At 48.5% G+C, this 14,967-nt stretch overlaps 1 protein-coding gene across 2 annotated transcripts in view; it reads left to right on the plus strand.

The window, feature by feature from the left end:
- Positions 1 to 14,967, plus strand: part of BLTP1 (bridge-like lipid transfer protein family member 1) — a 451,393-nt gene that overhangs the window by 254,238 nt on the left and 182,188 nt on the right. For both annotated transcript variants that reach the window (XM_073572011.1, XM_073572012.1), the window contains exons 46-48: positions 55 to 761; positions 923 to 1,168; positions 1,566 to 1,659. In XM_073572011.1, coding sequence (XP_073428112.1) covers positions 55 to 761; positions 923 to 1,168; positions 1,566 to 1,659 — 1,047 coding nt within the window. The remainder of the gene's footprint in view (positions 1 to 54; positions 762 to 922; positions 1,169 to 1,565; positions 1,660 to 14,967) is intronic.

Genomic DNA, 14,967 nt, shown 5'->3' on the forward strand with positions numbered 1-14,967 from the left:
GATATTCTTTCTTTTTAAACTATTTACTTGACTTCTATTTATTTAATGTTGTAGGCAAGGAGCCATAAATCTACCTCCTCTTGAATTCAAACCAGCTTTAATGCTGGAAACATTCAGCATTAATGCAGTGATAATGGAAAAGTCTATGTGCACCCCCCAGAATTCCACCAGTGCTCTCTCCTTCCATGATCTCAGCAAGAGATACTACAATACCTTTCACTGCAACTTTACCATCTCCTGCCAGTCCATCAGTCAGCACGTAGACATGGCTTTGGTGCGGCTTATACATCAGTTCAGTACTATGATCGACGATATCAAAGCAACACAGACTGATATCAAACTGAACAGATATACAGCCGGCTCAGCTTCACCAACACCTACCTTTAAGACTAGAAAACACAGGGACTTTCGCTCCTCCGATTTCAGCCGTAGCTCACGAGGAAGTTTAAATGGTGGTGCCAGGGTCAATAATATAAAGAACAAAAGAGCAAGCAATGATACCAACAAAAAGGAGACTAGGAACAAAAGCTCTTTGGGAAGGTCAGAGAGAAGAACCTCCAAAGTGTCTCGAAAAGGCTCCAAAGATGCAGTAGACCATATGGCTATTCATATGGATGACTCTGACTCCATAACTGTATCTGAACAAAGCGAGCCGTCAGCCGAGTGCTGGCAGAACATGTACAAGCTGCTCAACTTTTACTCTTTAATCTCTGACCCCACTGGATTTTTGGAAAAGTCCTCAGAACCACTTGGCCCAGCAGGTAAGAAAGCTGTTCTGCATATTGTTTCCTGGATCACATTTATGTGTTTCAAACACTGCAGTCATTTGTAAGACTTGACCTACAAGGAAGTGAGCTTTATATATTTTGTAGTGTCATGGGTAATCAGATGACCCTTCCTCCTCTTTTTTAATAATCTTCAGGAGGGAGGAGTCCGTCAGAGCCCACATGCAAAGTGGTGTTTGAGAATGAACAGGACAGTAACAGCTTGAACAGAAGTCAAAGAAAGCGCAGCTTAGTTGCAGCTGAACCACAGCACGTTACCTTGATTGTGTTCGGAATCGGCATGGTTAATCGCACCCACCTAGAAGCTGATATTGGGGGTCTGACAATGGAATCTGAGCTCAAGAGGATTCATGGGAGTTTTACCCTAAAGGAAAAAATGAAAGGTATTGTTCTGAATGCTGACAGCATGTGTTTATTTGTATTTTGTTTAGACTATGTTCACATCTATGTAGATGACTTCACGGAGACATTTTTACAGAAGAAAATGGTGCTGCCAATTATTTTTTTCTTTCAAAACAATACCCCCGAAAACCCCTGTGTGTACCCTATTACAAATAAATTTACTCTGTTGGATACCACTGGTATTCCATCATTAATTTTGCTGTTTCTTGACACACTGTTATACAGTTTTAAGTTTTTACTATTATATATATATAGTATTTAGATTTTCTTGCAATTATCTACTGATTTATTTTTTTGGGTCTTTAGTGCCTTTACGTATTCTTCCCTCAAATTAGTCTAAATCACTGATGACTTTTAACTGCATGTATTTGTGTTTAGATGTTCTGCATCAAAAAATGACTGAAACATGTGCAACAGCTCATATTGGTGGTGTAAACATTGTTCTTCTGGAAGGCATTACACCAAATATTCAGTAAGTTTCATTATGTCTTATTTATGGTATGTTTAATAATAATATTAATAGATTTTTTAGATGGCACCAGGGGCATGTCAATGTACTCAGAAGAAGCCATCCAAGGTCAGTGACACCCCCAATGCACTTTCAGCCTGATTTTCATGTGGCTTCTACGCTATGACAGGCATATCGAATTGATACACAAAAGTTGTCTTTTTCATTAGAGGTATAAGCGCCTGTAAAATGTGAAAATGTGCTGAATGGTTCCCTTGGAGTTCTTTTCTAATACTTCACTGATGAATACTAAGCTGTGACAAGTGTCTGAGCTGGGTTTTTACTTAGAACCCATATAATTATATGGAGCCTGTTTGCTCAAAATGACATTTTCAGCTAAGCACATAGCCTTGTAGGGGGCATAACCATAACCCATAGTACTTTTCGATCTCAGTGCAGTCAGCGACCACTTCTGGAAAGCCATCACTGGCAATCTAAAGAATGGGAGGCAGAGGCGCATTCGAAACCTGTGGAGGTAACTAAACTAAAATGCTTGGGCACACCAAGGTGGCACCAACCTAATGAGCATATAAAAATAAAGAACAGTTTCTGGCAAACAGAGATTGCCATTAAAAAAATATAAAGTCCCAATTTTTATAAGGGCTGTGTTCCTTACAAGGCCACATGGGCTGACAGACTTCATTTAAGCAGTTGAAAGCAATTTTGGAAGGTATATGACACAAGACCATGATTTCATTTTTGTATAGGAAGTAGATCACAACTATACCAAAAAACACGGCACTCCAGAGAAAAACAGAGGAGAATTGGTGCTCAAGTAAGGTTTCCAACCCATAGACATATACAAAATTACTTGGCACTCAAAATCGGAGAAGCAATTTTAGAGCAAAAATAGACTCATATCATATGAACGTTTTCGGTCCAACAACGGACCTTCATCAGAAAGGTCTTTTTGTTTCTTTAGAGTAGACTGTAAGAGATACAGGATTTCTTTCCTGCCTTAGGATATCTTTTACCCTACTGTATCTCTTACAGTCTACTCTAAAGAAACAAAAAGACCTTTCTGATGAAGGTCCGTTGTTGGACCGAAAACGTTCATATGATATGAGTCTATTTTTTTCTGGATGTACAATAAAGAAAAAATTGCTTCCGATTTTGAGTGCCAAGTAATTTTGTAGATCACAACTATGTTATCCTTATATACACCTCTTTATCTCCGACAGGGAATGCAGTTGTGCAACCTGCAATTGTCGTTGGCATTTTTTTTAAATCTGCATTTTATTTTTAGGTGAAATTCTGGACAAAATTTTATAAAATAGAGCTACAAGGGCCATTAGTTCTTTTACTTTGATCCATCAAACGATAGTTTCTAATTAACTCTACACTGCCTTAACTCCTTACCACTACATCCATGCTAGGGTCTGCAGGTGTGGAGAGGGCGCCACGCTGCATAACCAGCACCTGTTCTTATCAGCAGCAGGGTTAGCATGGCGGTACTGCAGTACATAGAACAGGTGAATTTTAAAGCTGCATATTTTTTCCTACGCCTCATTGGGGGACACAGACCGTGGGTGATATGCTGCTTGCCACTAGGAGGACACTAAGTGAACACAGAAAAAAGTTAATTCCTCCCCTGCAGTGTACACCCTCTCGCTGACTGGGAATTCCCCAGTTCTTGCTTAGTGTCTGTAGGAGGCATTTGGGTCTGGCTTCAGACCCCACCGTTTTTATTTTCAGTTTTTGAGTTTTCTGTAAATTTTTATTTTTTAATTAACGGAGTGAAGGGGTCGACTGATTCCTTTCAAGGGCCCGCTCTCCCCCGAACCAACAACAGGCGAGAACGCAGAGTATACCTCCCCGTACCCTTACCTGCGACGACTGGGGCATACCTGATTCTTCTGGGCGACGATTCCTTTACGGTCCCGATCTCCCCACACGGATGCGAGGGCCAGGGCACGGACTGCAGGGAGAAGTATTTAGGAGTGCTTCGGATGCCCTGAATCAGCCCCATGGACTCTCCATCCCCCTGCCCATAGGGAGGATCGATAGAGGTATACCCCTTTAAGAACTCCTCCGGCTCTGCTACATCGCCCTGGAGGATGAGATCTGCAGGCTCCTGGACAGCGCGGCCTGCACAAGCACTGGATTCAAGGTATGGGGTAGGGTCCTGGTCCCTGGGAGAAGAGCTGACCTAGTCTCAGCGGCGGTACACCGGCTCCCCGTCGCGGCCCCCCCGTTCTTTCCTTCACCTGGCGCTCACCGCGGGTAGGCCCAAAAAATTAGTCCCCGGCTTTTCAGCCGACTAGGCCGCAATTTACATAGCGCTGCCCACCGTTAGCGCCGCCGCCCATGTCTTTGGCACTTCTCGCTCTGTACGAGAAGCACCCTGATAGTCTCGGGGGCCATGTCCTTTTCACCTCAGGCTCTGTAACGGCTGCGGGGGCGCGCGCACTGACGGGGACAGCACCTGGTGACGCTACAGGACCACCGCTATTCCTCCTGGGGACACAGCATCAGGACCGCGGGTAAGCTGCATCTGTCCTCAGACCAAAGCTTAACCCCTTCTCTGCACAATCCCTGCAGCTGCATCACAGGCTCTGCTTGTAACCCTTTCAGGAGCACTATGTCTCCATCTAAGGAAGCCAAAAGGAGCTACTAAGAAACACACTGCGTTCTTTACCACTTGTAACACTGCCTTTCCCAGTGTCCAGACTAATCCGTTATGCACGGATTACGACCCGGCTTGTGCTCAGACGCCATCCGCCGCCGCTGCAACGGTGCTCCCTGCGTTTAGTCCCCCTAAGTGGGCTCCGTCCCTGTCATGGTCTGTGGAGTCACTGACCAAGGCTATAGACTCCCTCCGGGAATCCTCTTTAAGTCAGACCTCGTCTTTACCGCCTGAGGAGAGCTCTGGCGATGGCTAGGGACCGTCCACCAGCAGGGGCCGTACTCGTTCAAGGGATCCTCAGGTCTCTAGAAAGCGGACCCATGATGTGTCCCCTAGTCACACTCGCACTTCAGCATCAGCGAGTTCTGTCTCTCGCTCTCCCTCTCCTAATGTTCGCAGCGAACATGACTCTGAATTCAAGACTGACACGTCAGTCCCTCAGAATCCCCCAAATGAGTCGCTTGATTCTCTTATAGAGTCAGTCAACAAGAGTCTGACGTTGGAAGAGGAATATATACCTGCTCCGGAACAAGTTATCTCCTTTAAGAAGAATAAACGTGTACGCAGGGTATTTGCCAGCCATCCGGAGTTTAAGTACATTGTCCAGAAACATAGGGACCGGCCACATAAACGGTTCACAGGGCAAAAGCCTATCAAGGCTAAATACCCCTTTGCTCCAGATCTAATGAAGGATTGGTTACATTCCTCCTCGGTGGATCCTCCTGTATCGTGTCTTGCTTCTAAAACGCTTCTATCCGTTTCTGAGGGCTCTTCAGTCAGAAACCCCTCTGATCGTCAAATTGACTACCTCGCTCGCTCAGTTTTTGAAGCTTCAGGAGCAGCACTTTTTCCATCTTTCACGGCTAAAGCAATGGCCGCTTGGGCAGAAGTCTTAATTACTGCCTTCCAAGGTAGCAATCTTTGTTATGATTGAGTCACCGTAGGAGGCAAAAATAGTAATGCTAGCTAAGTCCAGAAAACCAGAGAAGTTGGCAGCTATTGGATTGCAGACCCCTGAACCTATCAACACAACTAGCAGTAGCCGTGGGGGGCTCCTACGATGCCCTAGGCCCCTCGATCACAGCCGGAGGACTACATAGCCTAAAGACAGAAAGGGAAATCTAAACTGCCCCAGAGCAGACCCCAAAGTAAAAGGCAGCCCCCCACATATAATGACGGTGAAGCAAGAAGAAAGAACAAAACACAGACAGAAAGATAGACTGAGCAAAGATGGGGCCCACGCTAGCTTAGATAGGAAAGGACAGGAAGGCTGCTGTCTGCAATCCGTGAAAAACCCTATGAAAATAAGAGCCAACAAACTGACAGTAAAAAAGGCCCTGAAGACGCTAGGCTTCAAAAAAGCTATGTCAGTACTCAGGAATATTCTGAAGACAGAGCAACAGGCAAAAGGAGATTCAGCTAACCCCAGCAGGGAATGGCAGAATCCAGAAAAGCAAGGAAAACAAAACACTAATGCAAAATGGCAAAGCAGAAATCTTAGCTTTAGATGAGCAGGAATCAGACTGGTTTCCTAGAAGTCCACAAAGAAATCACCCGCAGGCCAGAAGGGCGTCGGCAGCCTTATATCCAGTCATTAACTCCACTCAGCCAGTCATCATCATCAGCCCCAGATGTTTGACAATCAGGCTCACTACCTTTCTTCACCAGAAGAGGGAGTTCCTCGGGCCTCAGTAGTGAAGGGGAAAATGAACTCACAACAAATCTTCCTCCGGAGGCAGCCAGTGTCGCCAGGCAGATAATTCACACGGGATTTTATAGTGGATGCCTCTTTAGATGCTACTAATTCCGCTGCTCAGGCAGCCGCTAATGCAGTCTCCATTAGAAGAGCCCTATGATTCCACCTCCAAAGGATCGTTGACTTCTCTGCCCTATCAAACTGGTCGCCTATTTGGAGAGAAACTGGACCAGCTCATTTCTGACAGAGGAGGAGTGAGTTCCTTCCCCAACAAAGGGCTGTCTGTCCGTTTCGGAATCAAAAGCCGACTCGTTTTCGACCTTTTCGTAACAGCTCCAGCTGGTCCACCACAACCTTGTCTTCCGGATCAGGACGGTCCCCGCATGGAGACAGAGGTTCCCAGGTCTCTTACAGACCTAACTGCTCTTGGAAACCCACGGCAAGAGCGTCTTGATCTATGGGAGCCCGATCCCATAGATCCTCTACTCAATGACTTGTTGCGGTATCCGGCGGACACCGACAAAGTAGGCGACTGTCTGCTTACATTCAGTCACAGCCTTCCTTCGGGCCATTCATGCGCTGCAAAGGGACTGAGTCATCATTCCGGTCCCTCAAGACGAAAGGTCCATGGTTTTTTTATTTAAACCTTTTTGTGGTTCCAAAGAAGGACCGAACGATGCGGCCCATACTGGACCTCAAGCTGTTAAATCAGTTTGTCAAGGTACGGCGATTCCGAATGGAATCCCTGCGATGAGTTGTCGCCTCCATGGAAAAAGGAGAGTTCCTAGCATCCATCGAAATCAAAGATGCTTACCTTCACATCCCGATTTGCCCGTCCCACCAGCAGTTCCTGCGTTTTGCAATTCGCGAGGAACACTTCCATTTCGTTGCCTTGCCCTTCGGACTCGCCACCGCCCCCAGGGTCTTTACCAAGGTCATGGCGGCTGTCATGGCCATTCTTCACACACGGGGAGTGGTGGTACTGCTGTATCTGGACGACCTCGTGATCAAGGGTCCGTCCCTTCCAGCCTGCGATGAATCCGTGGATATCACAGTAAATACACTTTCTCGCCTGGGTTGGAAGATAAACTTCCAAAAGTCTTCCCCAACACCAGCCCAGCAGATTTCCTTTTTGGGAATGATCCTGGACACTTCCCACGTGTTGGTCATTCCCCCTCCAGAAAAGGCCTGAGCCTTACATCAGGCAGCGCGGACTCTTTCCCGACCGGTTTCTCACTCCATACGTTTCAGCATGAGTGTTCTCGGAAAGATGGTGGCAGCGATGGGAACAGTTCCATTCGCACAGTTCCATCTCCGCCCTTTACAACATGCGTTGCTGTTAACTTGGGACAAGAACCCGTTCTTCCTGGACCTTCGGTTCCTTCTGTCCATGCAGGTCAGACAAGCCCTCAAGTGGTGGACACTGAAATCCTCCCTGAATCAAGGGAAGTCCTTTCTCCCAGTGTGATGGTCGGTGGTGACCACCGATGCCAGTCTTCTGGGCTGGGGTGCGGTTTTTTCATCACCACACGGCACAGGGTCGTTGGTCAATTCGAAAGTCACGTCTCCCCATCAACATCTTGGAGATACGAGTGATCAGATTAGCCCTACGAGTTTCCATCATCTCCTCGCAGGTGACCCCATCAGGATCCAATCCGACAATGCTACGGCTGTGGCGTATATCAACCGTCAGGGGGGTACTCATAGCAGGATGACCATGAACGAAGTGAGTCACATCCTCCATTGGGCCGAGACCAATCATTCGCCCATCTCAGCAATCCACATCTGGGGTAGACAATTGGGCGGCGGATTTTCTCAGTCGCCAAGGCCTTGCCTCTCTTCAACCAGAAGTCTTTCAGAAGATTTGCCATCGCTGTGGGACTTTGGATGTGGATCTCATTGCCTCAAGACTAAACAACAAGGTTCCTCGATTCATTGCGCGATCAATGCGCCATCGGAGCGGACGCCATAGTTCTGCCGTGGCATCGGTTCAGGCTCCCGTACTTTTTCCCCCTCTTCCCTTGCTCCCGAGGGTCATCAAGAAAATCAGAGCAGAGGGAGTACCAGTGATCCTATTCGCGCCAGATTGGCCGCGCCGTGCGTGGTACGCAGAACTAGTATAACTGGCTGCCGACGTTCCCTGGCGACTTCCAGATCGCATGGATTTACTCTCACAGAGCCCGATTTACCACCAGAACTCCGGGGCCCTGTCTTTGAAGGCGTGGCCGTTGAATCCTGGATTTTAGCACAAGCTGTTTTTTTCTCACGACGTGATCTCCACTATGATTAGTGCTAGGAAGCCCGTGTCCATAAGCATTTATCACCGCACCTGTAAAACCTTATTCTCGTGGTGCAAGGACTATGGCCAATCCCCTCTGGTGCTTTCCATTCCTTCCATATTGAAATTCCTACAATCCGGATTAAAGTCAGGCCTCGCGCTTGGCTCGCTCAAGGGCCAAATTTTCAGCCTTGTCAGTTCTATTCCAACGCAAAATTGCCACTAAACTACAGATGAAGACGTTCATTCAGGGAGTTTCCCATGTGGCGCCTCCCTATAAAAGGCCATTGGAATCATGGGACCTTAACTTGGTTCTCGGAGCCTTACAGGAGGCTCCCTTTGGACCACTGCAGGACGTACCCATAGCTGTTCTCTCTTGGAAGGTGGTCTTTCTATTGGCAATTACGTCAATCAGACGAGTTTCGGAATTGGTGGCCCTTTCCTGCCATCCTCCGTTCCTAAATTTTCACCAGGACAAGGCAGTTCTCAGGACGTCCCGGTCTTTCCTGCCCAAAGTCGTGTCTTACTTTCATCTCAATGAGAAAATTGTTTTGCCTTCCTTCTGTTCGGCAGCAGTCCATCGCATTGAGAAGGCCCTCCACACCCTTGATGTGGTTAGGGCTCTGAGACGGTACATCTCATGGACGGCTCCCTTTGCCAGTCAGATGGCCTGTTCGTACTTCCAGAGGGGCATAGGAAGGGTCTAGCCGCTTCAAAAGCCACGCTAGCCAGGTGGATTCGCTTGGCTATTCAGGAATCCTACCGTGTCAGGGACACACCTATCCGAGCAGGGATTAAGGCGCATTCTACCCGATCAGTGGGCGCCTCTTGGGTCATTCGGCACCAGGCGACAGCAGAACAGGGCTGCAAGGCTGCGACTTGGTCCAGTCTGCATACCTTTACAAAACATTACCAAATTCATTCTCAGGTCTCTGCAGATGCAGCTCTTGGCAGACGCATCCTGCAATTCGCAGTACCAGAGTGTTAAGTCAGTGGTATATGTGGTATTAGTAGTTGTATGCTCCTTACCCAGGGACTGCTTTAGGACGTCCCACGGTCTGTGTCCCCCCAATGAGGCATAGGAGAAATAGGGATTTTTGTGTGTACTCACCTTAAAATTCTTTTCTCCAAGCCAATCATTGGGAGACACAGCACCCACCCTGTTTAGCCTGTTGGCTCACTGTAGCATTATTAGATTTTGACATAGTTATTATTATTGTTATTTGTTTAATGCTCCTACTGCTTTTTTACCGAACTGGGGAATTCCCAGCCAGCGAGAGGGTGTTTACTGCAGGGGAGGAGTTAACATTTTTCTGTGTACACTTAGTGTCCTCCTAGTGGCCAGCAGCATAACACCCACGGTCTGTGTCCTCCAATGATTGGCTCGGAGAAAATGATTTTACAGTGAGTACACACAAAAATCCCTATTTTCAAAAAAATGCAAGTATCCTATTTTATCTAATGGGTTCAGAAATGGTGCAGTAAATCTGCAACCTCTAAAAAAAAAAATCACCAAAAGTTCATCGTGGGAACATAGACTTAGTGACTAAAAAATGTAGTAAAGAAAATAGTTTTTAAAATTTTTATTTTTCCCTTCACCCATGACAGCACACCTGAGAGAGGGATCCGCCCCGCCAGGACAGGAACCTACTGAAATATAAGGGGCGGCAGCTCTCCCCCACTTCAGTTGGGTTCCTGTCCTGGAAAGGAATCCCTCTGACAGCGGCAGTGCCTGTCATTTGTGAAGGTCCCAGACCCGTCCCGGCGCGGGAAGAACAGGGCTCACCTGTAGCGCCGGCCGTCGGGCCTCTGGCAGCGCAGTCCCCAGAGGTTCCCTCGGGCTACGGGTTCGTGCGGACTCCTGACAGCTGGAGGCTCCACCGCGCCTCGCTCCACTCGCACGTGGCCGTGGTCTCGCTCCCTCAGACCGACTGGCGAGGGAGAGCCGTGGGCGTCTTCCAGTCACTGATGTCAGTGGCGCAGGGCATCATGGGAGCGCGCCGGCTGACGCCAGTTAGGTGACGGCATCATGGCGCCTGGTGTGACGCCGGCTTTCTGAAGGAAGGGGGAGGGGAGAAGACGCCCACCAGGACCGAGGCAGGATATTTAAAGAAGCATGGCGGACGGGTAACAATGGGGTCAGAGCAGGAGCGATCGCCGTCTCCACTGTCTCTGCCGCCTTCGCAGCCCTCCGCTCACGAGCATGGCAGCCGTTCAAGCAGCAGTCGCCCCAGCCGCAGGTCGGGGGGACTCCTCAAGATCCAGAGAGCACAGATTGCGTGCTCCTACACAGCCTCCAAGTCCGGTACCCTTGATTACGGGTGGTGAGTGATCTTTGTGTATGTTAGCCAGTTGTTAATAGGGGTCTTCTTTGTATGTTTAAATTCCGTAGGGAAAACCTAAGAAAGCAGGGAGTAAGAAGAACAATAGGGATTGTGCCATATGTAAAAACCCCTAGCAAGAGACTGGCAAAAGGACCTTTGCGCCAGCTGCATTCAGTGAACCATGACAGAAGAAGCGCCTAGTTTCGCAACTAACCTTAGATCGGTCATTAGGTCGGAGATGGAAGGCTCGCTTAAAGCATTGTTAAAAAAAGGGAAAATGAGTAGGAAGAATCCCCCTAGTTCTACTTCAGACTCTTCCTCGGCCTTATCCCAGGCCAAACACCCATCCTCCTCCTGCTCCTCAGACAGCGACACAGGTGGCAAACCGTGTTTCCGAGTAGAAGACACGGATGCTCTCCTCAAGGCCATCAGGGTGACGATGGGCCTACAGGAGGAAAAAACAGCTAAGGCTAGTTTCACACTAGCGCTTTTGAGCGCAGCGACGGCCTGCGCACGGCCGCCGCTAAGCCCCGCCTCCGCCGGTAGCTCCGCCTACCGGCGCATGACGCTGCATGCGTCCTGCGTCCCCTATCTTTATCACTAGGGGCGCAGGCCGTGCGCAGTATGCGTTTGGCGGCGCATGCGCCTTTTTGACGGTGCGCCGAGCGCAACCAAACTGCAGCAGGTTGCGTTTGGCGCAGGTCGGCGCACCGTCAAAAAGACGCATGCGCCGCCAAACGCATACTGCGCACGGCCTGCGCCCCCAGTGATAAAGATAGGGGACGCAGGACGCATGCAGCGTCATGCGCCGGTAGGCGGAGCTACCGGTGGAGGCGCAGCAGGGGGCGGGGCTTAGCAGCGGCCGTGCGCAGGCCGTCGCTGCGCTCAAAAGCGCTAGTGTGAAACTAGCCTTAGTCCCTGGTGGATGTCATGTTTGGGGGACTACAAGAGAGGAAGAAGCGGACCTTTCCAGTCAATGAAAAGATCCAGGCACTTATCGAGAGAGAGTGGAGGAAACCCGAGAGATCAGGGGCTCTTCCCTCCTCTTCTAAGCTTTGAGCATAAGGACACAGAAATATGGGGCAAAGTCCCAAAGATTGAAGCAGTGGTGTCCAGGTCATCCAAGAAATCGGCTATGCCCCTGGAGGACTCAGGGGTGCTTAGGGACCCGCTCAATAAAAAAAAGCGGATTCCTATTTAAGACATGCATGGGAAACAGCAGCAGGAGGATTGAAGCCTGCCATAGCTGGCACCTGCACGGCGCGTTCCCTAATGATCTGGCTGCAGCAATTAGAAGAGAGACTGGCGTCCAAAGTTCAAGAGAAAAAAATACTGGCAGATATGTATCTTCTGCATGGGGCAGCAGCTTTTTTGGCGGACACCTCTGCTGACTCTATGAGGTTGACAGCTAGAGCGGTAGGATTATCAAATGCCGCCAGGCGCGCGTTGTGGCTTAAAGGCTATCCAGGTGATCTGCAGTCTAAAGCTAAACTGTGCTCTCTCCCATGCGATGGTCTGTTTTTATTCGGGAAAAACCTAGATGACATCTTGGAGAAAGCAAGTGACAGAAAAAAGGCCTTCCCCAGGTTTCCAGCAGATCAGAGGAGGCCGCCCTTTCGGAGAGGAAAATTCAACAGGGGCCGTCCTCCGGTGGATAGAAGGAGATGGGAAGACAAAAGGAAAAAGGAGTCCGGATTTATGTTTGGTGGAGCCACCTCCACTTCAAAGAAATCCCCACAATGACGCCAGTATTCCGGTAGGGGGGAGATTGGCGCTCTTTTCTCAGGCTTGGGAAGACATCTCTTCCAATACCTGGATCCTAAGCATCGTAAGAGAAGGCCTGAAGATCCTTTTTTACGCCAGCCAAAAACAGCGTTTGTCATTACCCCTATCAGGAAGGCGATAGAAGAACTGTTGGCCTTAGAATCAGAAATCCTGAGTCTGCTAGACAAGCAGGTTCTTTCCGAAGTCCCGAGCATACAGGAGAGAACGGTTCTACTCGCCCCTCTTCCTGATGAAAAAACCAGACCAGTCATTCAGAACTGTCATATACCTCAGAGGCCTCAATCAGTGGATAAAAAATCAGACCTTCAAGATGGAGTCAGTAGCTACAGCCATAAAACTGCTGCATGACGATTGTTTCATGGCTGTAGTCGATTTAAAGGATGCATACTATCACATCCCCATCCACCCAGGTTATCAAAAATATTTAGGAGTGGCTCTCTATATCCAGGGCATTCTCAGGCATTTTCAATTCCGAGACCTTCCATTTGGCATATCCATAGCCCCAAGAGTTTTTACCAAGGTCATAGCGGAAGTTACAGCCTTCCTCCGAATTCACGAAACGATCATAATACCCTATTTGGACGATTTCCTAATAGAGGGCAGCTCAGAAGACCACTGTATGGTACAGTTGAGATGGGTGACCGACACCCTACAGAAACTGGGGTGGATGGTAAATATCAAAAAAATCAAGACTACAGCCCCTAAAAAAACAGACCTTTCTAGGGTTTATCCTGGATTCAGAGCAACAAGCCTGTCTACTACCAGAAGCCAAAATAGAGAAGGTGGAGAATGTGGCCTTTGCTGCCCGAGACCAACCTCACATGACCCTGAGGAACGCGATGTCCTTGCTAGGTACCCCGACGTCCTGTATCCCTGCGGTCAGGTGGGCACAATTTCACACCCGTCCACTTCAAGGGGAGGTTCTGTCAGCACAAAGATCGCTGAGAGGGCGTTTAGAAGGAAGACTGGAGCTTTCCTTAGAGGTCAAGGACTCTCTCAACTGGTGGTTAGACAGGACAAACTCAGCATCAGGGATACCATGGAACAGACCAGCAACCGACATAATTCTGGCAGACTCGAGCTCCTCAGGGTGGGGGGCACACCTAAGGGGTCATGTGGCCAAGGGGTCCTGGGGGCCTCAAGAACAGGGCACATCTTCCAACTTGAGAGAACTGTGGGCAGTGAGCAAAGCCCTAAGAGACTTTATTCCCCTGCTCAGTGGCAGCAATGTCCGTATCATGTCGGACAACAAAGTAATAGTGGCATACATCAATCACCACGGGGGTACAAGATCACACTCCCTAATGAAGGCAGCCAGCGACATTTTTCACAGAGCAGCACAACACCTACTCTCTCTAACGGCATTGCACATAAATGGGGCAGAAAATATAGAGGCCGATTTTCTGAGCCGCAATACACTGAAGCAAGGGGAATGGGCTCTAAATCGGTCCATTTTTCAAAAGATAATACGGCTATGGGGGGAACCAGTGATAGACCTCTTCGCCAACAAAAGCAACAGGCAAGTGGAGAGATTCTGCTCACTAAACCCATGTGAAAAGCCATGGGCAGTGGACTCATTGCAGATTCCGTGGGACTTCAGGCTTGCCTATGCGTTCCCCCCAGTGACTCTGATCCCAACAGTAGTCAGAAAGATCAGGAAAGATCAAGCCAGGGTGATCCTAATAGCCCCATTCTGTCCAAAAAGGCCCTGGTTCTCTCTGCTGCGAATGATGTCCCTCTCAGATCCATGGGTTCTGCCGGAGATCCCGGACCTACTAGCTCAAGGTCCAATATTCCACGCACAGGTCAAGGGATTCCATCTGATGGCGTGGAATTTGAAAGGTCACTTCTGATGGATAGAGGGTTCTCTCCCGGGTTGGTGGCCACCCTGCTAAAAAGTAGGAAGTCAGTAACGACGAATATCTACGGCAGAACATGGAATAAATTCCTGCAGTTCCTAGGTAAGCCGTTAGAGCAAGAGCCCCCAATTAGTGCCATCTTGAAGTTTCTACAATCAGGATTACAGCTGGGGTTAGCGGTAAATACTCTTAAAGTTCAAGTATCCGCACTGGGCGTGCTTTATAACTGCAATTTTGCGGCAAACAGATGGGTAGCTAGATTTATTAAATCCTGCCATAGGTCTAGACCTATCCCAATACCTAGAATAGCCCCTTGGGATCTAAACCTAGTACTAGAGGCCCTTACAAAAGAACCATATGAGCCTATTCAACAACTACCCATAAAATATCTTACCCTAAAAACGATTATTTTAGTGGCCCTTACATCGGCCCGTAGAGTAAGTGACTTGCAGACTCTCTCAGTAAATCCACCCTATACACATTATTCAGGATAGGGTGGTATTAAAAACAGATCCCGCTTATCTACCTAAGGTAGTATCAGAATTTCAACTAAGTCAGGAGATTGTCCTTCCGTCCTTTTGCAAAAATCCAGGGGAGGAAAAATTCCACAATTTGGACGTTGAGAGCCCTGCTAGAATATATATCTGTCACTAGCCAGTGGAGGAGGTACCAATCCCTATTTGTAGCCTTTCAGGGTGCCAGAA

The sequence above is a fragment of the Dendrobates tinctorius genome, unplaced genomic scaffold, assembly GCF_039654945.1.
Source record: "Dendrobates tinctorius isolate UK_male_01 unplaced genomic scaffold, ASM3965494v1 ptg000030l, whole genome shotgun sequence".
Lineage (NCBI taxonomy): Eukaryota > Metazoa > Chordata > Amphibia > Anura > Dendrobatidae > Dendrobates > Dendrobates tinctorius.